The sequence below is a fragment of the Mustelus asterias genome, unplaced genomic scaffold, assembly GCF_964213995.1.
Source record: "Mustelus asterias unplaced genomic scaffold, sMusAst1.hap1.1 HAP1_SCAFFOLD_212, whole genome shotgun sequence".
In the NCBI taxonomy this organism is placed as follows: domain Eukaryota; kingdom Metazoa; phylum Chordata; class Chondrichthyes; order Carcharhiniformes; family Triakidae; genus Mustelus; species Mustelus asterias.
Window position 1 is genome coordinate 34,856 of NW_027590199.1, and position 24,521 is coordinate 59,376.

Below are 24,521 nucleotides of genomic sequence, written 5' to 3' on the forward strand. Positions count from 1 at the left end.
CAATCATCCGGCACCTCCCCCGTGAATACTGACATTTTAAATATGTCTGCCAGGGCCCCTGCAAGTTCAACACTAGCTTCCCTCAAGGTCCGTGGGAACACCCTGTCCGGTCCTGGGGATTTATCCACTCTGATTTGCTAACCACTGTGCCACCGTGCTGCCCTTTGAACCCTGGGTCCCCAGAGCATTATCCTGGGTTCTAGATTACTAGTCCAGTGACAATACCACTCTGCCACTCTCTGTCCTTAGCTTTATATTAAGAAGGCTCACAACATCAGATTAAAGTCCAACAGGTTTATCTGGAACCATGAGCTTTCGGAGCGCTGCTCCTTCATCAGGTGAGTGCTCCAAAAGCTCATGATTCCAAATAAACCTGTTGGACTTTAACCTGGTGTTGTGAGACTTCTTACTGTGCCCACCGCAGTCCAATGCCGCATCTCCACATCTTAGCTTTATAAAGAGGTAACAAAGCAAGGGAGCGGTGTTGAGACTGTAGAAATTGCTTTAGGAAGTACATGCTAAAGAATGCATTACACGGAGGGAGCTCGGTGCGCTGAATCCTGAGTTACAAAGGCATTCTTATGATGGCATGAATCTAATTATTCTTGACATTGGGCGGTTGGATCTAATCTGGTCATTTCACATATCGAACCAGGGGTTGCAAACTCCAGGGATAAGAAAATCACATTTAAACCCAACGTGCAGGTCCTTACAGTAAAGTTGAGTATATTTCTCAGATACTGGGTGAATGGGCTCTAGTCTACACAAACACAGTCATTGACAAAAGGATAGAAACCTCTTTATTAGAAAAACAGGGTCACACAGTCTTAATGTCACGCAGCCTGAGTGACTTCAGTCAATAGGAAAAACATTCTTCGGAGTAAATACAGATGATATTTACAGTTTTTTTGGTTTCCATACAATAATCTCTGAAGGAAATCTTAGGCGTGTTAAAGAAAAGAAGTGAACATTCCATCAATAATTAGACGCACAGAGTGATCCGAATAATGGATAACATCAACGTCCAGAATACTCTCCACCTGGAAAATACACAGTAACAAGTTTAGCAAATCAACTAACCCAAAAATGATGCTGAAGACATTGAGATCCAGGATGTGTCTCCCCTTCTTGCCAGTCTGTAGCTCTCTGAAATCTGTTACTATGGGCCTGATTTTACCATTTTGATTCTAAGTGCCGAATCTGGGAGTGTTTCAGATCCGTCTTTTATAGACCCGTTCTCAGGCGCCCCCATACGCACTCTGCCTGAAACAAAATCAGCGATTCTGAATCACGCTGTGGGCGGGGCTTATCGTGCCCAAAACACTGCAGCTCCGATCAGTGCCTCCAACTGCGCATGCGCAGAAAAAAAATAGAAAGACGCTCCTCTGCCACATCACTCCCGGCCCGGATACCATGTTCCCCCGGCCCCCACGGACACTGCCTATTCCCGCAACATAACTGACCCTAATCCCGCCACATCCCGCTACCCAGACCGATCGCAGCCCCCTGCCCCCCTTCTCCCCCAGCGATCGCACGCAGAGTGGCAGTGGACCCCCAACTCCCCCTGGCCCCCACCAGAAAGCCGACCCGTCTCCACCCCCCCTCCCCCCAAACCCCATCACCACCACCACCACCGATCTAAGTTAGAGAGCCGCCAGAAGCTCTGAACTTATCTCTTCAGAAGCTGGAATGCCCGAATCGGACCTATGCAGACCACGTCTGTTTTGTGTCGAATCTGGATGGGCAAACGCCGTGGTAAAGGGGGAAGTGCCAGTAAGTTTGCATGTCCAGCCCATTAAATCAATTTAAATGCATGCAAATGCATTTAAATTGACATTGCACCCGTTTCAGGCGCGGTCCCGATCGTGGCCAGTTTAGGAACTTGGTAAAGGGAGAACCGGCATGGAGGCGGTTGCATTTGGGCTACTCGCCTCACGCCCGACTTCACCAAGTTTCAGTGCCCAAAAACAGCATCTTGATGGTAAAATCGAGCCCGATCTCTTCCTTACCATTTCTGACTGCTTCACCATCCAAGACAAAGTTGCAGTTTCTATATGTATTCTGACAATAACCAAATTTACCTCCTCATTATTCTCATCAATCTCTCCATTCTCTAAATAGTCAGAATCTTTGTCCAATTTCCTGTAGTGGATGAGCTGAATATTGGGAAAATGGATTTGGTCCCTTCCAGAAACGCTTTCTGACGCTCCACTCTATCCTCTCCCTGGCAACCTTCTGGGGCTGAACTGGGTCATTCAGGATCTCAGTGAAATATTTGACTCCAAGAATAACTTTCAAACCGAGGGAATCATTAAATCTGCCTATTTCCAGCTCTGTGTTATCAGCTCACCTCATCCCTGGCTCATCCAGTGCTGAAATCGTCCATCATACCATTGTCACTTCTGGAGTTGACTACTCCAATACTTTCTTGTCTGCCACCCATCTTAGAAACATGGAAACATAGAAAACTACAGCACAAAACAGGCCCTTCGGCCCCACAAGTTGTGCCGAACATAACCCAACCTTTTAGGCCCATCTATAACCCTCCATCCTATTAAGTCCCATGTACTCATCCAGGAGTCTCTTAAAAGACCCTATTGAGTTTGCCTCCACCACCACTGATGGCAGCCGATTCCACTCGCCCACCACCCTCTGTGTGAAAAACTTCCCCCTAACATTTCCCCTGTACCTACCCCCCCCCGCACCTTAAACCTGTGTCCTCTTGTAGCAGCCATTTCCACCCTGGGAAAAAGCCTCTGAGAGTCCACCCGATCTATGCCTCTCAACATCTTATATACCTCTATTAGGTCTCCTCTCATCCTACGTCTCTCCAAGGAGAAAAGACCAAGCTCTCTCAACCTATCCTCATAAGGCATGCCACTCAATCCAGGCAACATCCTTGTAAATCTCCTCTGCACCCTTTCAATCTTTTCCACATCCTTCCTGTAATGAGGCGACCAGAATTGAGCACAGTACTCCAAGTGGGGTCTGACGAGGGTCTTATACAGCTGCATCATTATCCCCGGACTCCTAAACTCAATCCCTTGATTGATAAAGGCCAGCACACCATATGCCTTCTTAAACACCTCCTCCACCTGCAGGGCCGATTTTAGAGTCCTATGGACCCGGACCCCAAGGTCCTTCTGATCCTCTACAGTACTAAGAGTCTTTCCCTTTATATTGTACTCCTTCCTCAAATTTGACCTGCCAAAATGGACCACTACGCATTCATCTGCCACTTCTCCGCCCAGTCTTGCATCCTATCTATGTCCCTCTGTAACTTCTGACATCCCTCCAGACTATCCACAACCCCACCAACCTCCGTGTCTTCGGCAAACTTACCAACCCATCCCTTCACTTCCTCATCCAGGTCATTTATGAAAATGACAAACCACAAGGGTCCCAGAACAAATCCCTGGGGCACACCACTGGTGACCGACCTCCATTTAGAAAAAGACTCATCTATCCACACTCTCTGCCTCCTTTGGGCAAGCCAGTTCTGGAGCCACAGGGCAGCACCCCCTTGGATCCCATGCCCTCTCACTTTTTCTAGAAGCCTTGCATGGGGGACCTTATCGAACGCCTTGCTAAAATCCATATAAGCCACATCTACCGCTTTCCCTTCGTCAATGTGTTTAGTCACATTTTCAAAGAACTCCACCAGGCTCGTAAGGCACGATCTGCCCTTGACAAAGCCATGCTGAGTATTCTTGAGCATACTAAACCTCTCTAAATGCTCATAAATCTTGTCCCTCAGGATCTTCTCCATCAGCTTACCAACCACTGAGGTTAGACTCACCGGTCGGTAATTTCCTGGGCTATCCCTATTCCCCTTCTTGAAAATAGGAACCACATCCGCAATCCTCCAATCCTCCGGCACCTCTCCCGTCTCCATCGACGACGCAAAGATCATCGCCAGAGGCTCTGCAATCTCTTCCATCGCCTCCCACAGTAACCTGGGGTACATCCCATCCGGACCCGGCGACTTATCTATCTTGATGCCATTCAAAGATTCCAGCACAACCTCTTTCTTAAAGTCCACATACTCAATCTTTTCAGTCCACCGCAAGCCCACAGTACATCCACCCATGTCCTTCTCCTCTGTGAAAACCGAGGCAAAATACTCATTAAGCACCTCTGCCATTTCCACTGGTTCCGTACTGATTTTCCCACCTTCACCTTTTATTGGCCCTATTCCTTCACGTCTCATCCTTTTACTCTTCACATATTTATAGAACGCCTTAGGGTTTTCCTTAATTCTACTTGCCAAGGCCTTCTCGTGACCCCTGTCTCTCCTAATTTCCTTCTTTAGTCCCTTCCTACAAGCCGTATACTCATCTAAATTCCTATCTTCACCAAGCTCTCTGAACCTTTTGTACGCTTTCCTTTTCTTCTCGACTAGGTCCCGCACAGCTTTCGTGCACCACAGTTCCTTTAACCTATCAACTCCTCCCTGTCTGCTCGGAACATTGTCCTGTAGAACCCTAGACAGAGATTCCTTGAAAAACTGCCACCTCTCTTCAGTAGATTTCCCCGAGAATACCTCCTTCCAATTTACTCCTCTAATTTGCTGCCTTATGTCTTCATATTTCCCCTTACTCCATATAAACACTTTCCTAGCTTGCCTGATCCTCTCTTTTTCCAATGCAATCAAGTTATGATCGCTATCCCCAAGATGCTCTCCCACTGAGAGATCTGACACCTGTCCAGGCTCATTGGTCAGTATCAGATCAAGTACAGCCTCTCCTCTTGTAGGCTTGTCCACATGCTGTGTCAGGAACCCCCCTGAACACACCCAACGAACTCCTCCCCATCCAATCCTCTTACCCTAGGGATGGTCCAATCTATGTTTGGGAAATTAAAGTCTCCCATCACAACAATTCTGCTATTATTGCAACTCTCCAGGATCTGTTTCCCTATCTGCTCCTACACCTCCCTGTCACTATTGGGCGGCCCATAGAAAACTCCCAGCAAAGTGATCGACCCCTTCCCACTCCGAACTTCCACCCACAGAGACTCTGTAGACAATCCCTTCACAGCATACACCTTCTCTACAGCTGTGACACTATTCCTGATCAGCAGTGCCACTCCACCCCCTCTCTTGCCTCCCCCCCTGTCCTTCCTGAAACATCTGAATCCCGGCACCTGGAGTATCCAGTCCTGTCCCTGAGACATCCAAGTCTCCGTAATGGCCACCACATCACACTACCAGGCATCGATCCACACTCTGAACTCATCCCCTTTATTCACTATACTCCTGGCATTAAAGTAAACACATCTCAATCCTTTGGTCTGAGCTATCCCCTTCTCTATCCCCGTCCATCCTCCCTCTTGCACTGTCTATAACCCTTCTCTGTTTGCGAGTTAACTTCCTCGCTCCCAGTCACCTCGTCTCGATCCCCTCCCCCCAACCTATCTAGTTTAAACTCTCCCCAGTAGCCTGAGCCAACTTTCCTGCCAGGATATTGGTCCCCCTGGGATTCAAGTGCCACCCGTTTTTTGTGTACAGGTCACACCTGCCCCTAAAGAGGTCCCAATGGTCCAGGAACCTGAATCCCTGCCCCCTGCACCAGTCCCTCAGCCACACATTCATCCTCCACCTCACTCCATTCCTGCCCTCACCCTCCCGTGGGACAGGCAGCAATCCCGAGATTACTACCTTTGCTTTCCTCCTTCTCAGCTGTCTTCCTAATTCCCTATACTCTCTTTTCATGACCCCTTCCTTCCCACATCAGCGGTACCAATATGTACCGCTACCTCTGGCTCCTCTCCCTCCCCTATCAGGATTTCTGGGAGTCGACAAGCGACATCCTGGATCCTGGCCCCAGGGAGGCAGACCACCATCCGAGACTCCCGCCTGCCTCCGTAAAAACGCCTGTCCGACCCCCTTACCGTCGAGTCCCTGATTAACACTGCCTTCCTCCTCTTTTCCTTAGCCCTCTGAGTGACAGGGCCGGACTCCACTCCGGAGACACGGCCACTGCTGCTTCCCCCAGGCAGGCTGTCCCCCCCAGCAGTACTCAGGCAGGAGTACTTGTTGTGTAGGGGCACATCCACCGGGGTGCTCTCAATCACCCGAGCTTTACCCTTACTGGCCATCACCCACTGATGGATTTCCAAAAGGCGTTTGATAAGGTGCCCCATAAAAGGCTGCTGAAGAAGATTAGGGCACACGGAGTTGGGGGTAGTGTGTTAAAGTGGATTGGGGACTGGCTATCCGACAGGAAGCAAAGAGTCGGAATAAATGGGTGTTTTTCCGGTTGGAGGAAGGTAACTAGTGGCGTGCCGCAGGGATCGGTACTCGGGCCGCAACTATTTACCATTTATATAGATGATCTGGAGGAGGGGACGGAGTGTAGGGTAACGAAGTTTGCAGACGACACAAAGATAAGTGGAAAAGTGAATCGTGTGGAGGACGGAGAAGATCTGCAGAGAGATTTGGACAGGCTGAGTGAGTGGGCGAGGATATGGCAAATGGAGTATAACGTTGATAAATGCGAGGTTATACACTTTGGAGGAAATAATAACAAATGGGATTACTATCTCAATGGAAACAAATTAAAACATGCTACCGTGCAAAGGGACCTGGGGGTCCTTGTGCATGAGACGCAAAAGCCCAGTCTGCAGGTACAACAGGTGATCAAGAAGGCAAATGGGATGTTGGCCTATATCGCGAGGGGGATAGAATATAAAAGGAGGGATGTCTTGATGCACCTGTACAGGGCATTGGTGAGGCCGCAGCTGGAATACTGTGTGCAGTATTGGTCCCCTTATATGAGGAAGGATATATTGGCATTGGAGGGAGTGCAGAGAAGGTTCACCAGGTTGATACCGGAGATGAGGGGTTTGGATTATGAGGAGAGGCTGAGGAGATTGGGTTTGTACTCGTTGGAGTTTAGAAGGATGAGGGGGGATCTTATGGAGACTTATAAGATAATGCGGGGGCTGGATAGGGTGGAGGCGGAGAGATTCTTTCCACTTAGTAAGGAAGTTAAAACTAGAGGACACAGCCTCAAAATAAAGGGGGGTCGGTTTAAGACAGAGTTGAAGAGGAACTTCTTCTCCCAGAGGGTGGCGAATCTCTGGAATTCTCTGCCCACTGAGGTGGTGGAGGCTACCTCGCTGAATACGTTTAAAGCGCGGATGGATGGATTCCTGGTCGGTAAGGGAATTAAGGGTTATGGGGATCAGGCGGGTAAGTGGTACTGATCCACGTCAGATCAGCCATGATCTTATTGAATGGCGGGGCAGGCTCGAGGGGCTAGATGGCCTACTCCTGCTCCTATTTCTTATGTTCTTATGTTCTTATTATGTACTTGGCCTCCACCCGTGGCCCTGGTGTGACCACCTGATGATAGCTCTTGTCTATCACCTCCTCATTCTCCCTTAACAGCCTAAGATCCTCGAGCTGCAGTTCCAGCTCCTTCACACGGCCCCTCAGGAACCGCAGCTCAACACACCCCTCACAGATGTGGATGTTCGGGAGGCCAGGTGCCTCCAGGACCTCCCACATCCTACACTGGGAACAACACACTGGCTTCACACTCATATTTGCCCCTTTATACCAAGGTACACAGAGAAAAGTAAATAAGAATTTTAAAAAACTCACCCCTGCTCGCCCTGTCCCCTGAAGCCCTGTGAGCCAAAGCCCTTACAGCTCACACTCTGCTCCCTGCTCACTCCGCTGCCTGCTGTATACTGCGGCCTACCTTTTATACTTCGCGCGCTTAAAAAAAACCCTTCCCAGAGTCCTTAGGAGCCCACTTCCGGTTTTCAGTTTAAAATTAAGAAAAATACTACTACAAAAATAAAGGCAAAAAACACACACTAACTGACTAAATAAATAAATAAATAAATCTCTCACCAGCACTGCTGCCACAAATCACTCCCTCTCTGCTTGCTCCAGTGTAAACTTAAGCCCAGCTAAAGCTTGCTGCCAGTATCCTACTGAGAACCAAGTTTTATTTGGCTATCACCCAGGTGCTTAAGGGTCTCCAATGAAAATGGATGCTTCCATCCTTGTTTCAAATCTCTCCCATTATCCTGCCTCTCTCTATCCTTTTAACTTCTTCTAGCCCCATCTTTGAAATATTTGTGCTCTTCCTACTTCATCCAATACATCTCCTATCTTCTATTGGTAATTGTTCCACAGCTGCCCAAGTGCAAAGCTCTGAAATGTCCTCCATTACCCTCTCCAACTCTACACTTATTTCTTCCCCTTTCAAGTCTTCTTAAAGCCACCCTATTTGACCAAACATTTCGTCATCATTTTGAATATTTGCTATTTAAAAGGGCACAAGAAGCTGTAGCAGGAGTAGATTACATGTCCTATTGACCCCGATTACATGTCCTATTGACCTCGATTACATGTCCTATTGACCCCGATTACTTGTCCTATTGACCCCGATTACATGTCCTATTGACCCCGATTACATGTCCTATTGACCCCGATTACATGTCCTATTGACCCCGATTACTTGTCCTATTGACCCCGCTCCACCATTCAATATAATTATGATTGATCCTCCCAAAATGAATCACCTCACCTTTTCAGAGTTAAATTCCATTTGCGACTGTTCTGCCCACCTGTATCATCCTGTAATCTAAGGTAATCCACCTTGCTTTTTATCATACCATCAATATTTGTCATATGTGAACTTACCAATCAGACCCCCCTACATTCACATCTAGAACAAAGAAAGAACAGTACAGCACAGGAACTGGTCCTTCGACCCTCCAAGCCTGTGCTGATCATGATGCCCTAACTAAACTAAGAAAAACCTTCTGTCCTTACTCGGTCCGTATCCCTCTATTCCCTCACTCTTCATGTACCCAGCACCGATGCCTGTGGAACACCACTAGCTACAGATCTCCATTCTGAAAAACACCCTTCCACTGTTACTCTCTGTCTTCTATAACCAAGCCAGTTCTGTATCCATCAGATAATAACAGATGTGTTGAGTATAGGGCTAACGGGAGGACTTTGAATAGTGTGGAGGAGCAGAGGGATCTAGGTGTATGTGTGCATAGATCCCTGAAAGTTGGGAATCAAGTAGATAAGGTTGTTAAGAAGGCATATGGTGTCTTGGCGTTTATTGGTAGGGGGATTGAATTTAGGAGTCGTAGCGTTATGTTGCAACTGTACACAACTCTGGTGCGGCCGCACTTGGAGTACTGTGTGCAGTTCTGGTCCCCACATTACAGGAAAGATGTGGAGGCTTTGGAGAGGGTGCAGAGGAGGTTTACCAGGATGTTGCCTGGTATGGAGGGGAGATCCTATGAGGAGAGGCTGAGGGATTTGGGATTGTTTTCGCTGGAAAGGCGGCGGCTAAGAGGGGATCTTATTGAAACATATAAGATGATTAGAGGTTTAGATAGGGTGGATAGTGATAGCCTTTTTCCTCTGATGGAGAAATCCAGCACGAGGGGGCATGGCTTTAAATTGAGGGGGGGTAGTTATAGAACCGATGTCAGGGGTAGGTTCTTTACCCAGAGGGTGGTGAGGGATTGGAATGCCCTGCCAGCATCAGTAGTAAATGCGCCTAGTTTGGGGGCGTTTAAGAGATCCGTAGATAGGTTCATGGACGAAAAGAAATTGGTTTAGGTTGGAGGGTCACAGTTTTTTTTTAACTGGTCGGTGCAACATCGTGGGCCGAAGGGCCTGTTCTGCGCTGTAATGTTCTATGTTCTATGTTCTATGTTCTATCAAGCCAGCCCACTCCGAATCCCTTGTGATTTTCATTTTTGTACCAGACTGCCATGTGGGACCTTGTCAAATGCCTTACTAAAGTCCATATAAACCACATCCCCAGCCCTTCCCTCATCAATTATCTTTGTCACCTCTTCAAAAAACTCGATCAAATTGGTGAGACATGACCTTCCCCGTACAAAACCATGCTGCCTGTCACTAACTAGTCCATTTTCCTCCAAATGTGCATATATCCTGTCCCTCAGTGTCTTCCCCAAAAGCTTCCCCACCACAGACGTCAGGCTCACCAGCCTATAATTTTCTGGGTTATCCTGGCTTCCTTTCTCAAACAATGGAAAAACACTGGCTATTCTCCAGTCTTCTGGAAACTGGCCAGTGGCCAAAGAGGATGTGAAGATGTCTGTTAAGAACAAAGAAAATTACAGCACAGGAACAGGCCTTCGGCCCTCCAAGCCTGCACCGACCATGCTGCCCAACTGAACTAAAACCCCCTACCCTTCCGGGGACCATATCCCTCTATTCCCATCCGATTCATGTATTTGTCCAGACGCCCCTTCAAACTCACTAGTGCATCTGCTTCCACTACCTCCCCTACCAAGAGTTTCAGGCATCCATCACCCTCTGTGTAAAAAACCTGTCTCGTACATCTCCTTTTAACCTTGCCCCTTGCACCTTAAACCTAGGCCCCCGAGTAATTGACTCTTCCACCGTGGGAAAAAGCTTCTGACTATCCACTCTGTCCATGCCTCTCATAATCTTGCAGACTTCAATCAGGTCGCCCCTCAACCTCCGCTGTTCCAGTGAGAACAAACCAAGTTTCTCCAACCTCTCCTCATAGCTAATGTCCTCCATGCCAGGCAACATCCTGGTAAATCTTTTCTGTACTCTCTTTAAAGCCTCCATATCTTTCTGGTAGTGTGGCGACCAGAATTGAACACTATATTCCAAGTGCGAGCAAACTAAGATCCTATATGGCAGAACCCTGAGGAGTATTGATAGGCAAAGGGATCTGGGTGTACAAGTACACAAGTCACCGAAAGTGGCAATGCAGGTGGAGAAGGTAGTCAAGAAGGCATACGGCATGCTTGCCTTCATCGGCCGGGGTATTGAGTTTAAAAATTGGCCGCACTTGGAATATGGTGTTCAATTCTGGTCGCCACACTACCAGAAGGATGTGGAGGCTTTGGAGAGGGTACAGAAAAGATTTACCAGGATGTTGCCTGGTATGGAGGGCATTAGCTATGAGGAGAGGTTGGAGAAACTTGGTTTGTTCTCACTGGAGCGACGGAGGTTGAGGGGAGACCTGATAGAAGTCTACAAGATTATGAGAGGCATTGACAGAGTGGATCGTCAGAAGCTTTTTCCCAGGGTGGAAGAGTCAATTACCAGGGGGCATAGGTTTAAGGTGCGAGGGGCAAGTTTTAAAAGAAATGTACGAGGCAGATGTTTTACACAGAGAGTGGTGGGTGCCTGGAACCCGTTGCCGGGGGAGCTAGTGGAACCGGATACGGTAGTGATTTTTAAGAGGCGTCTTGACAAGTACATGAATGAGATGGGAATAGAGGGATATGGTCCCTGGAAGCGTAGGGGGTTTTAGTTAAGTCAGGCAGCATGGTCGGTGCAGGCTTGGAGGGTCGAAGGGCCTGTTCCTGTGCTGTAATTTTCTTTGTTCTTTGTTCTTTTGTTCTATAAAGCTTATTGGCAACGTGACTTGCCAATTTTTAAACTCAATGCCTGGTCGATGAAGGCAAGCATACCATATGCCTTCTTGACTACCTTCTCCACCTGCATTGCCACTTTCAGTGACCTGTGTACCTGTACAACCAGATCCCTCTGCCTATCAATACTCTTAAGGGTTCTGCCATTTACTGTATATTTCCTCTCTGTATTAGACCTTCCAAAATGCATTACCTCACATTTGTCCGAATTAAACTCCATCTGCCATCTCTCCGCCCAAGTCTCCAACCAATCTATATCCTGCTGTATCCTCTGACGGTCCTCATCGCTATCCTCAAATTCACCAACCTTTGTGTCGTCCGCAAACTTACCAATCATTCCAGTTACATTTTCCTCCATATCATTTATATATATATTACAAACAGCAAGGTCCCTGCACTGATCCCTGAGGAATGCCAATTGTCACAGCCCTCCATTCAGAAACACACCTTTCCACTGAATCATAGTGTCATAGAGGTTTACAGCATAGAAACAGGCCCTTCACCCCAACTTGTCCATGCCGCCTTTTTTTTTAAAACCCCTAAGCTAATTCCAATTGCCCGCATTTGGCCCATATCGCTCTATACCCATCTTACCCATTTAACTGTCTAAATGTTTTTTAAAAGACAAAATTGTACCTGCCTCTACTACTACCTCTGGCAGCTTGTTCCAGATACTCACCACCCTCTGGACACTTTTGTATCTCTCCCCTCTCACCTTAAACCTATGCCCTCTAGTTTAGACTCCCCTACCTTTGAGAAAAGATATTGATTATCTAACTGATCTATGCCCCTCATTATTTTATAGACCTCTATAAGGTCACCCCTCAGCCTCCTACGCTCCAGGGGAAAAAGTCCCAGTCTATTCAGCCTCTCCTTATAACTCAATCCATGAAGTCCCAGTAGCATCCTAGTTGATCTTTTCTGCACTCTTTCTAGTTTAATAATATCCTTTCTATAATAGGGTGACCAGAACTGCACACACTGTTCCAAGTGTGGCCTTACCAATGTCTTGTACAACTCCAACAAGACATCCCAACTCTTGTATTCAATGTTCTGACCGATGAAACCAAGCATGCCGAATGTCTTCTTCTGCCACTCTGTCCTCCTGTGACTCCACTTTCAAGGAGCTATGAACATGTACCCCTAGATCTCTTTGTTCTGTAACTCTCCCCAATGCCCTACCATTAACTGAGTAAATCCTGCCCTGGTTCAATCTACCAAAATGCATCACCTCGCATTTGTCTAAATTAAACTCCATCCACCATTCGTCAGCCCACTGGCCCAATTGATCAAGATCCTGTTGCAATTGGAGATAACTTTCCTCACTGTCCACTATGCCACCAAGCTTGGTGTCATCTGCAAACTTACTAACCATGCCTCCTATATTCTCATCCAAATCATTAATATAAATGACAAATAACAGTGGACCCAGCACTGATCCCTGAGGCACACTGCTGGTCACAGGCCTCCAGTTTGGAAAAAAACCCTCCACATCCACCCTCTGGCTTCTGTCAAGAAGCCAATTTTGTATCCATTTAGATACCTCATCTTGGTTTTTTGACCTCTATAAGATCACCTCACCTCATTTAGACTGCTACCCTCTGTCTTCTATGACTGAGCCAGTTTTGTATCCACCTTGCCAGCTCACCTCTGATCCCATGCAACTTCACCTTCTGCACCAGCCTGCCATGAGGGACCCTGTCAAAGGCCTTACTGAAGTCCGTGTCGACAACATCCACTGCCCTACCCTCATCAATCATCTTCGGCACTTCCTCGAAAAACTCAATCAAGTTAGTGAGACACGACCTCCCCTTCACAAAACCATGCTGCCTCTCGCTCATACGTCCACTTATTTCCAAGTGGGAGTAAATCCTGTGTCAAAGAATCCTCTCCAATAATTTCCCTACCACTGGTGTAAGGCTCACCGGCCTGTAATTATCTGGATTATCCTTGCTATCCTTCTTAAACAAAGGAACAACATTGGCTATTCTCCAATCCTCTGGGACCTCTCCTGTAGCCAGTGAAGATGCAAAGATTTCTCTTAAGGCCCCAGCAATTTCTTCCCTTGCCTCTCTCAGTATTCTGGGGTATATCCCATCAGGCCCTGGAGACATGTCTACCTTAATGTTTCTCAAGAATCCCATTACCCATAAAGGTTGCCACTCAAGTGGATAGAGCTGTGAAGAAGGCCTATAGTGTGTTAGCTTTTATTAACAGGGGGTTGGAGTTTAAGAGCCGTGGGGTTATGCTGCAACTGTACAGGACCTTGGTGAGACCACATTTGGAATATTGTGTGCAGTTCTGGTCACCTCACTATAAGAAGGATGTGGAAGTGCTGGAAAGAGTGCAGAGGAGATTTACCAGGATGCTGCCTGGTTTGGAGGGTAGGTCTTATGAGGAAAGGTTGAGGGAGCTCGGGCTGTTCTCTCTGGAGCGGAGGAGGCTGAGGGGAGATTTAATAGAGGTTTATAAAATGATGAAGGGGATAAAGTGAACGTTCAAAGACTATTTCGTCGGGTGGATGGAGCTATTACAAGGGGGCATAACTATAGGGTTCATGGTGGGAGATACAGGAAGGATATCAGAGGTAGGTTCTTTACGCAGAGAGTGGTTGGGGTGTGGAATGGACTGCCTGCGGTGATGGTGGAGTCGAATACTTTGGGAACGTTTAAGCGGTTATTGGATAGGCACATAAGAACATATGAACATAAGAAATAGGAGCAGGAGTAGGCCATCTAGCCCCTCGAGCCTGTCCCGCCATTCAATAAGATCATGGCTGATCTGACGTGGATCAGTACCACTTACCCGCCTGATCCCCATAACCCTTAATTCCCTTACCGCTCAGGAATCCATCCATCCGCGCTTTAAACATATTCAGCGAGGTAGCCTCCACCACCTCAGTGGGCAGAGAATTCCAGAGATTCACCACCCTCTGGGAGAAGAAGTTCCTCCTCAACTCTGTCTTAAACCGACCCCCCTTTATTTTGAGGCTGTGTCCTCTAGTTTTAACTTCCTTACTAAGTGGAAAGAATCTCTCCGCCTCCACCCTATCCAGCCCCCACATTATCTTATAAGTCTCCATAAGATCCCCCCTCATCCTTCTAAACTCCAACGAGTACAAACCCAATCTCCTCAGCCTCTCCTCATAATCCAAACCCCTCATCTCCGGTATCAACCTGGTGAACCTTCTCTGCACTCCCTCCAATGCCAATATATCCTTCCTCATATAAGGGGACCAATACTGCACACAGTATTCCAGCTGCGGCCTCACCAATGCCCTGTACAGGTGCATCAAGACATCCCTCCTTTTATATTCTATCCCCCTCGCGATATAGGCCAACATCCCATTTGCCTTCTTGATCACCTGTTGTACCTGCAGACTGGGCTTTTGCGTCTCATGCACAAGGACCCCCAGGTCCCTTTGCACGGTAGCATGTTTTAATTTGTTTCCATTGAGATAGTAATCCCATTTGTTATTATTTCCTCCAAAGTGTATAACCTCGCATTTATCAACGTTATACTCCATTTGCCATATCCTCGCCCACTCACTCAGCCTGTCCAAATCTCTCTGCAGATCTTCTCCGTCCTCCACACGATTCACTTTTCCACTTATCTTTGTGTCGTCTGCAAACTTCGTTACCCTACACTCCGTCCCCTCCTCCAGATCATCTATATAAATGGTAAATAGTTGCGGCCCGAGTACCGATCCCTGCGGCACGCCACTAGTTACCTTCCTCCAACCGGAAAAACACCCATTTATTCCGACTCTTTGCTTCCTGTCGGATAGCCAGTCCCCAATCCACTTTAACACACTACCCCCAACTCCGTGTGCCCTAATCTTCTTCAGCAGCCTTTTATGGGGCACCTTATCAAACGCCTTTTGGAAATCCAAAAACACCGCATCCACCGGTTCTCCTCCATCAACCGCCCTAGTCACATCTTCATAAAAATCCAACATGTTCGTCAAGCACGACTTTCCCCTCATGAATCCATGGAGCACACCAGGATGATAGGGAGTGGGATAGCTTGATCTTGGTTTCAGATAAAGCTCGGCACAACATCGTGGGCCGAAGGGCCTGTTCTGTGCTGTACTGTTCTATGTTCTATGTACCTCCTCCTTTTTGATCTTAACATGACTCAAACTATCTGCACACCCTTTCCCAGACTCATCATCCACCAAGTCCTTCTCTTTGTTTAAGACCCCAGCCATTTCTCCCCTTGCCTCCCGCAGTAACCTGGGATCGATCCCATCCGGCCCCGGGGACTTGTCTACCTTAATGCGATTTAGGATACTCAACACTTTCTCCTTCGATATATATTTTCATCTCTTAGAGTGTTCACACACCTATCCCTGACCTCAACATCCATCATGTCCTTCTCCTTGGTGAATACCAATACAAAGTACTCATTGGCTCCAAGGGCCAAATGGCCTCCTCCTGCTTCTATCTTCTATGTTTCTATATTTCTATTAAGGATCTCGCCCATTCCCTGTGGTTCCACACATAACTTCCCTTCATTGTCCTTGAGTGGCCCTACTCTTTCTCTCGCTACCCTCTTGCTCCTAATATATGCATAAAAAGCCTTGGGATCACTCCCTTTTTTAACAAAAGATCTTACTTATATAACAATACTGTTAACTTACCTCCCTTACGCTAACTTCACAACCTTTACCCTACTTTGCTCACTTACATTACTTTACTATAATGACCATGACTTTCACTTATTTGTGATGTTTCTCAGTTAATCCTTCTTTCAAAAACAAAACACTTTTTAAAATCATGATTTCTTCATTGCGACGCTGACTGCAAGGACATCATTCCCGGACCCTGTCTCCAGCTGCAGCTCCTGGAAGCCACAAAGGTAGTTTTCTTTTTTATTTGTTTATGGGATGTGGGCCTTGCTGGCTGAGCCTTGAGCTGAATGTGTAACTGGGCCATTTCAGAGGGCAGTTAAGAATCAACCACATTGCTGTGGCTCTGGAGTCACATTAAGGTCCAACCAAGACAGCAGATTTCCAATTTCCTTCCGTAAAGGGCGTGAGTGAACCAGATGGGTTTTTACAGCAATCAACAATGGTTTCATGGTCATCAGTAGATGCTTAATTCCAGATTTTAAAAATTGAATTCAGAAGTATTTAGATATTCACTTTGCGCTGCCGGAAACTCCAGGGTTTAGGGCAAACGTTGGAAAATGGGATTGGTGTAGTCAGATCTTTGTTGACCAGCATGAACCTGATGGGCTGAATGGCCTCCTGTGCTGTAAACACCAATGGAAGATCAGCTGGCTGAGAAGAGTTTCCAGGGGAAACAGAAGGCAGCGAATTGTGCACCTTCTCAGCACTGTCTTTCCCTGCAGGAGATGCAGCCAAGACTGCAATGTCAGAGTGGGGGTCCGGAACCACACCAAGCACTGTCAAACACATCATTAACCAGCAGGCCACAAACCACCACCTCCGGAGATGGAATGCTGCCAAGAAAAGAAGGAAGTGCACACCCAGCAGTGTAATCGCTTCCTTATTCCCTATTTCCAACCAAGCGGTCCTTTGTGTGAATCACAACCTCACTTTCCAACTCTGGAACATTATCCATGGCACCTTTTTGCTATTTCTCCTGAGTATCTTGTAGCCAGACGTGGAACTTCCCTCTTCACCCATTGTTCGAGCCATGTCTCTGACATTGCGTAATATATAACACCCCGATCTGGTGACATGTGTATGAAGCTCACACACCTATTCATCTCTAACAGAACAAGTCTGGCGGGGCGGCACAGTGGCCAGCACTGCTGCTGGATGACTGTATATGTGGAGTTTGCACGTTCTCCCCGTGTCTGCGTGGGTTTCCTCCGGGTGCTCTGGTTTCCTCCCGCATTCCAAAGATGTGCGGGTTAATCATATCATAGAAACCCTACAGTGCAGAAAGAAGCCATTTGGCCCAGCGAGTCTGCACCGACCACAATCTCACCCAGGCCCTATCCCCATATCCCTACATATTTACCCACTAATCCCTCTGACCTATACATAGAAACATAGAAAAACTACAGCACAAACAGGCCCTTCGGCCCACAAGTTGTGCCGAACACATCCCTACCTTCTAGACCTACCTATAACCCTCCATCCTATTAAGCTCCATGTACTCATCCAGGAGTCTCTTAAAAGACCCTATTGAGTTTGCCTCCACCACCACTGACGGCAGCTGATTCCACTCACCCACCACCCTCTGTGTGAAAAACTTACCCCTAACATCTCCCCTGTACCTACCCCCCAGCACCTTAAATCTGTGTCCTCTTGTAGCAGACATTTCCACCCTGGGAAAAAGCCTCCGAGAGTCCACCCAATCTATGCCTCTCAACCTCTTATACACCTCTATTAGGTCTCCTCTCATCCTTCGTCGCTCCAAGGAGAAAAGACCGAGCTCCCTCAGCCTATCCTCATAAGGCATGCCACTCAATCCAGGCAACATCCTTGTAAATCTCCTCTGCACCCTTTCAATCTTTTCCACATCCTTCCTATAGTGAGCCGACCAGAACTGAGCACAGTACTCCAAGTGGGGTCTGACGAGGGTCTTATATAGCTGCATCATTATCTCCCGACTCCGAAACTCAATCCCTCGATTGATAAAGGCCAGCACACCATACGCTTTCTTAACCACCTCCTCCTCCTGCGGGGCCGATTTCAGAGTCCTATGGACCCGGACACCAAGGTCCTTCTGATCCTCTACCGTACTAAGAGTCTTTCCCTTTATATTGTACGGCTTCATCCCATTTGACCTGCCAAAATGGACCACAACGCATTTATCTGGGTTGAAGTCCATCTGCCACTTGTCCGCCCAGTCTTGCATCCTATCTATGTCCCTCTGTACCTTCTGACATCCCTCCAGACTATCCACAACCCCACCAACCCTCGTGTCGTCGGCAAACTTACCAACCCATCCCTCTGCTTCCTCATCCAGGTCATTTATGAAAATGATAAACAGCAAGGGTCCCAGAACAGATCCCTGGGGCACACCACTGGTGACCGACCTCCATTTACAAAAAGACCCATCTATACACACTCTCTGCCTCCTTTGGGAAAGCCAGTTCTGGATCCACCGGGCAGCAGCCCCTTGGATCCCATGCCCTCTCATTTTTTCCAGAAGCCTTGCATGGGGGACCTTATCGAATGCCTTGCTAAAATCCATATAAGCCACATCTACCGCCTTCCCTTCGTCAATCTGTTTAGTCACATTTTCGAAGAACTCCACCAGGCTCATAAGGCATGATCTGCCCTTGACAAAGCCATGCTGAGTATTCTTGAGCATACTAAACCTCTCTAAATGCTCATATATACTGTCCCCCAGGATCTTCTCCATCAGTTTACCAACCACTGAGGTTAGACTCACCGGTCGGTAATTACCTGGGCTATCCCTATTCCCCTTCTTGAAAATAGGAACCACATCCGCAATCCTCCAATCCTCCGGCACTTCTCCCATCTCCATCGACGACGCAAAGATCATTGCCAGAGGCTCTGCAATCTCTTCCCTCGCCTCCCACAGTAACCTGGGGTACATCCCATCCGGACCCGGCGACTTATCTATCTTGATGCCATTAAAAGATTCCAGCACAACCTCTTTGTTAAAGTCCACATACTCAATCCTTTCAGTCCACCGCAAGCCCGCAGTACATCCACCCAGGTCTTTCTCCTCTGTGAAAACCGAGGCAAAATACTCATTGAGCACCTCTGTCATTTCTACTGGTTCCGTACAGACTTTCCCGCCTTCACCTTTTATAGGCCCTATTCTTTCACATCTCATCCTTTTACTCTTCACATATTTATAGAACGCCTTCGCGTTCTCCTTAATCCTACCTGCCAGGGCCTTCTTGTGACCCCTTCTGGCTCTCCGAACTTCCTTCTTTAGTCCCTTCCTACAAGCCGTATATTCTTCTAAATCCCTATCTTCGCCAAGCTCTCTGAGCCTTTTGTACGCTTTCCTTTTCTTCTCGACTCGGTCCCGCACAGCTTTCGTGCACCACGGTTCCTTTAACCGACCAACACCTCCCTGTCTGCTCGGAACATTGTCCTGTAGAACTCTAGACAGACATTCCTTGAAAAACTGCCACCTCTCTTCAGTACATTTCCCCGAGAATACCTCCTTCCAATTTACTCCTCTAATTTGCTGTCTAATGTCTTCATATTTCCCTTACTCCATATAAACACTTTCCTAGCTTGTCTGATCCTCTCTTTTTCCAATGCAAGCCTAAAAGAGATAGAGTTATGATCGCTATCCCCAAGATGCTCTCCCACTGAGAGATCTGACACCTGTCCAGGTTCATTGGTCAGTATCAGATCAAGTACAGCCTCTCCTCTTGTAGGCTTGTCCACATACTGTGTCAGGAAACCCTCCTGAACACACCTAACGAACTCTTCCCCATCTAATCCCCTTACCCTAGGGATATTCCAATCTATGTTTGGGAAATTAAAGTCTCCCATCATAACAACTCTGCTATTACTGCATCTCTCCAGGATCTGTTTCCCTATCTGCTCCTCCACCTCCCTGTTACTATTGGGCGGCCTATAGAAAACTCCCAGCAAAGTGACCGGCCCCTTCGCACTCTGAACTTCCACCCAGAGACTCGGTGGACAATCCCTCCACAGCATACACCTTCTCTACAGCTGTGACACTATCCCTGATCAGCAGTGCCACTCCACCCGCCTCTTGCCTCCCTCCCTGTCCTTCCTGAAACATCTGAATCCCGGCACCTGGAGTATCCAGTCCTGTCCCTGAGACATCCAAGTCTCCGTAATGGCCACCACATCACACTTCCAGGCATCGATCCACGCTCTGAGTTCATCCCCTTTATTCACTATACTCCTGGCATTAAAGTAAACACATCTCAATCCTTTGGTCTGTGCTCTCCCCTTCTCTATTCCCTGTCCATCCGCCCTCTTGCACTGCCTATAACCCTTCTATACATCTCAGGACACTAAAGGACAATTTTTTTAGCATGGCCAATCAGCCTAACCCGCACATCTTTGGACTGTGGGAGGAAACCGGAGCGCCCGGAGGAAACCCACACAGACACGAGGAGAATGTGCAAACTCCACACAGACAGTGACCCACGTCGGGAATTGAACCCAGGTTCCTGGAGCTGTGAAGTAGCAGTGCTAACCACTGTGCTGCAGGGTTAGGTGCATTGGCCGTGCTAAATTGCCCCTTAGTGTCAGGGGATTAGTTAGGGTAAATGCATACAGTTATGGGATAAGGCCTGGGTGGGATTGTGGTCGGTGAAGACTTGATGGGCTGAATGGCCTCCTTCTGCACTGTAGGGATTCTATGAACTGTCAGGTGCTGCATGGTTTCTCTCAGTGCAAACGGGTACTTACCCTGGCAGCTGCTGCATTCACAGCTTTGAATAATTGGCAGAACAACAGGTTCCACATTTCCATTCTCACATTCCAAGTTCATGAACCGCACTGGGCTTTTCGGGTCAAGACGGTAACTGCAGCATTCGCAAACACTGTGCAGGTACGGTTCCTGTAACAAACACATGACACATAAGGTTCATAGAAACATAGAAGATAGGAGCAGGAGGAGGCCATTCAGCCCTTCGAGCCTGCTCCGCCATTCATTACGATCATGGCTGATCATCCAACTCAATAGGCTAATCCTGCTTTCTCCCCATAACCTTTGATCCCATTCGCCCCAAGTGCTATATCCAGCATTCAATGTTTCGGCATCAACTGCTTCCTGTGGTAATGAATTCCACAGGCTCACCACTCTTTGGGTAAAAAAATGTCTACCCTGAATCCTCAGACTGTGACCTCTGGTTCTGGACACCCCCACCATTGGAAATATCCTCCCTGCATCTACCCTGTCTAATCCTGTTAGAATTATATAAGTCTCTATGAGATCCCCCCTCATTTGTCTGAACTCCAGCGAAAATAATCCTAACCTAGTCAATCTCTCCTCATACATCAGTTCCTCCATCCCCGGAATCAGCCTGGTAAATCTTCGCTGCACTCCCTCGAGAGCAAGAACACCCTTCCTCAGAAAAGGAGACCAAACTGCACACGATACTCCAGGTGTGGCCTCACCAAGGCCCTGTATAATTGCAACAACACATTCCTGCTCCTATACTCGAAACCTCTCGCAATGAAGGCTAACATACCATTTGCCTTCTTTACCGCCTGCTGCACCTGCATGCTTACCTTCATTGACTGGTGCACAAGGACACCCAGGTCCCGCTGCACACTCCACTCTCCCAATTTACAGCCATTCAGGTAGTAATCTGCCTTCTTGTTTTTGCTTCCAAAGTGAATAACCTCATATTTATCCAAATTATACTGCATCTGCCATTGATTTGCCCACTCACCCAACCTGTCCAGATCATTGTGAAGGATCTCTGCATCCTCGTCACAGTTCACCCTCCCACCCAACTTGGTATCATCTGCAAACTTTGAGATGTTACATTTTGTTCCCTCATCCAAATCATTCATATATATTGTGAATAGCTGGGGTCCCAGCACCGATCCCTGTGGCACCCCACTAGTTACTATAGGCCGGTCAGCTTAACGTCTGTAGTAGGGAAAATGCTGGAATCCATTATTAAAGAGGAGATAGCAGGGCATCTGGATAGAAATGGTTCGATCAATCAGACGCAGCATGGATTCATGAGTGGAAAGTCGTGCTTGACGAACATGTTGGATTTTTATGAAGATGTGACTAGGGCGGTTGATGGAGGAGAACCGGTGGATGCGGTGTTTTTGGATTTCCAAAAGGCGTTTGATAAGGTGCCCCATAAAAGGCTGCTGAAGAAGATTAGGGCACACGGAGTTGGGGGTAGTGTGTTAAAGTGGATTGGGGACTGGCTATCCGACAGGAAGCAAAGAGTCGGAATAAATGGGTGTTTTTCCGGTTGGAGGAAGGTAACTAGTGGCGTGCCGCAGGGATCGGTACTCGGGCCGCAACTATTTACCATTTATATAGATGATCTGGAGGAGGGGACGGAGTGTAGGGTAACGAAGTTTGCCAACGACACAAAGATAAGTGGAAAAGTGAATCGTGTGGAGGACGGAGAAGATCTGCAGAGAGATTTGGACAGGCTGAGTGAGTGGGCAAGGATATGGCAAATGGAGTATAACGTTGAGAAATGCGAGGTTATACACTTTGGAGGAAATAATAACAAATGGGATTACTATCTCAATGGAAACAAATTAAAACATGCTACCGTGCAAAGGGACCTTGGGGTCCTTGTGCATGAGACGCAAAAGCCCAGTCTGCAGGTACAACAGGTGATCAAGAAGGCAAATGGGATGTTGGCCTATATCGCGAGGGGGATAGAATATAAAAGCAGGGATGTCTTGATGCACCTGTACAGGGCATTGGTGAGGCCGCAGCTGGAATACTGTGTGCAGTATTGGTCCCCTTATATGAGGAAGGATATATTGGCATTGGAGGGAGTGCAGAGAAGGTTCACCAGGTTGATACCGGAGATGAGGGGTTTGGATTATGAGGAGAGGCTGAGGAGATTGGGTTTGTACTCGTTGGAGTTTAGAAGGATGAGGGGGGATCTTATGGAGACTTATAAGATAATGCGGGGGCTGGATAGGGTGGAGGCGGAGAGATTCTTTCCACTTAGTAAGGAAGTTAAAACTAGAGGACACAGCCTCAAAATAAAGGGGGGTCGGTTTAAGACAGAGTTGAGGAGGAACTTCTTCTCCCAGAGGTGGTGAATCTCTGGAATTCTCTGCCCACTGAGGTGGTGGAGGCTACCTCGCTGAATATGTTTAAAGCGCGGATGGATGGATTCCTGATCGGTAAGGGAATTAAGGGTTATGGGGATCAGGCGGGTAAGTGGTACTGATCCACGTCAGATCAGCCATGATCTTATTGAATGGCGGGGCAGGCTCGAGGGGCTAGATGGCCTACTCCTGCTCCTATTTCTTATGTTCTTATGTTCTTACTGCCTGCCAATTTGAAAAGCATCCATTAATTCCTACTCTTTGTTTCCTCTCTGCCAACCAGTTTTCTATCCATCTCAATACACTTCCCCCAATCCCATGTGCTTTAATCTTGCACGATAATCTCTTGTGCGGGACTTTGTCAAACGCTTTCTGAAAGTCCAAATATACCACATCGACTGGTTCCCCCTTGTCTACTCTACTAGTTACATCTTCAGAGATTTCCAACAGATTTGTCAAGCATGATTTTCCCCTTCATAAATCCATGCTGACTCTGTCTGATCCTGCCACTGCTTTCTAAATGCTCTGCTATAAAGTCCTGGATAATGGATTTGAGAATTTGCCCCACTACCAATGTTAAGCTGTGTTCCTGTAACACACACACACACATGGAGGGACTAGGACAGGTTGTCTGGACACCTAAAAACTTGAAGCTCTCGTACCAGTTCATCAGATTCCCTATCTCTTTCGTGTATTCCGTCTTGTTATTGTTTGAGATCCGACTCACTATGGTGGTGCAACGCACATATGGCAGATAAGGTTCAAGAAGGACATTCAGCCCATCTTGTCCATGCCAACCCAAGGACACACATTCTAATCCCACCTTCTTGCACCCGGCCTATTGTCCTGTAGCTTACAGCACTTAAGATGCAGATCCAGGTACTTTTTAAAAGAGTTTAGTGTCTCTGCCTCCACCACCAACTCGGGCAGTGAATTCCAAACACCCACCACCCTCTGCGTAAAAACGTTCTTCCTCAGTCCCCTCTGTACCTGCTGCCACTTATCTTGAATCTATGTCCAATGGTTCCAGAATTCTCCACCAAGGGAAACAATTTTATTCTGTCCACTCTATCACTTCCCCTGATAATTTTGTACACCTCAATCACGCCACCCCTCAGCCTTCTCTGTTCCAAGGAAAATTACCTCCACCTATCCAATCTCTCCTTGTAGCTACACTTTTCCAGCCCTGGTAACATTCTTGTGAACCTCGTCTGCAGTCTCTCCAGCGCAATTACTTCCTGTAATGTGGTGACCAGAACTGCACACAATGCTCTAGTTATTAACACTCACCAGTGTTTTATACAATTCCAACATTAAATCCTTACTGTTATATTGTATTCCTCTGGCAATGAAGGAGAGCATTCCATCTGCCTGCTTT

At 47.4% G+C, this 24,521-nt stretch overlaps 1 protein-coding gene across 1 annotated transcript in view; it reads right to left on the reverse strand.

The window, feature by feature from the left end:
* Positions 1-787: 787 nt before the first annotated feature.
* LOC144485730 (SCO-spondin-like) overlaps positions 788-24,521 on the reverse strand; it is a 118,844-nt gene continuing 95,110 nt past the window's right edge. Inside the window, exons 12-13 of the mRNA XM_078203822.1 lie at positions 20,786-20,936; positions 788-1,040 (exon numbers count right to left, since the gene is read on the reverse strand). Coding sequence (XP_078059948.1) covers positions 1,018-1,040; positions 20,786-20,936 — 174 coding nt within the window. The 3' untranslated portion in view covers positions 788-1,017. The remainder of the gene's footprint in view (positions 1,041-20,785; positions 20,937-24,521) is intronic.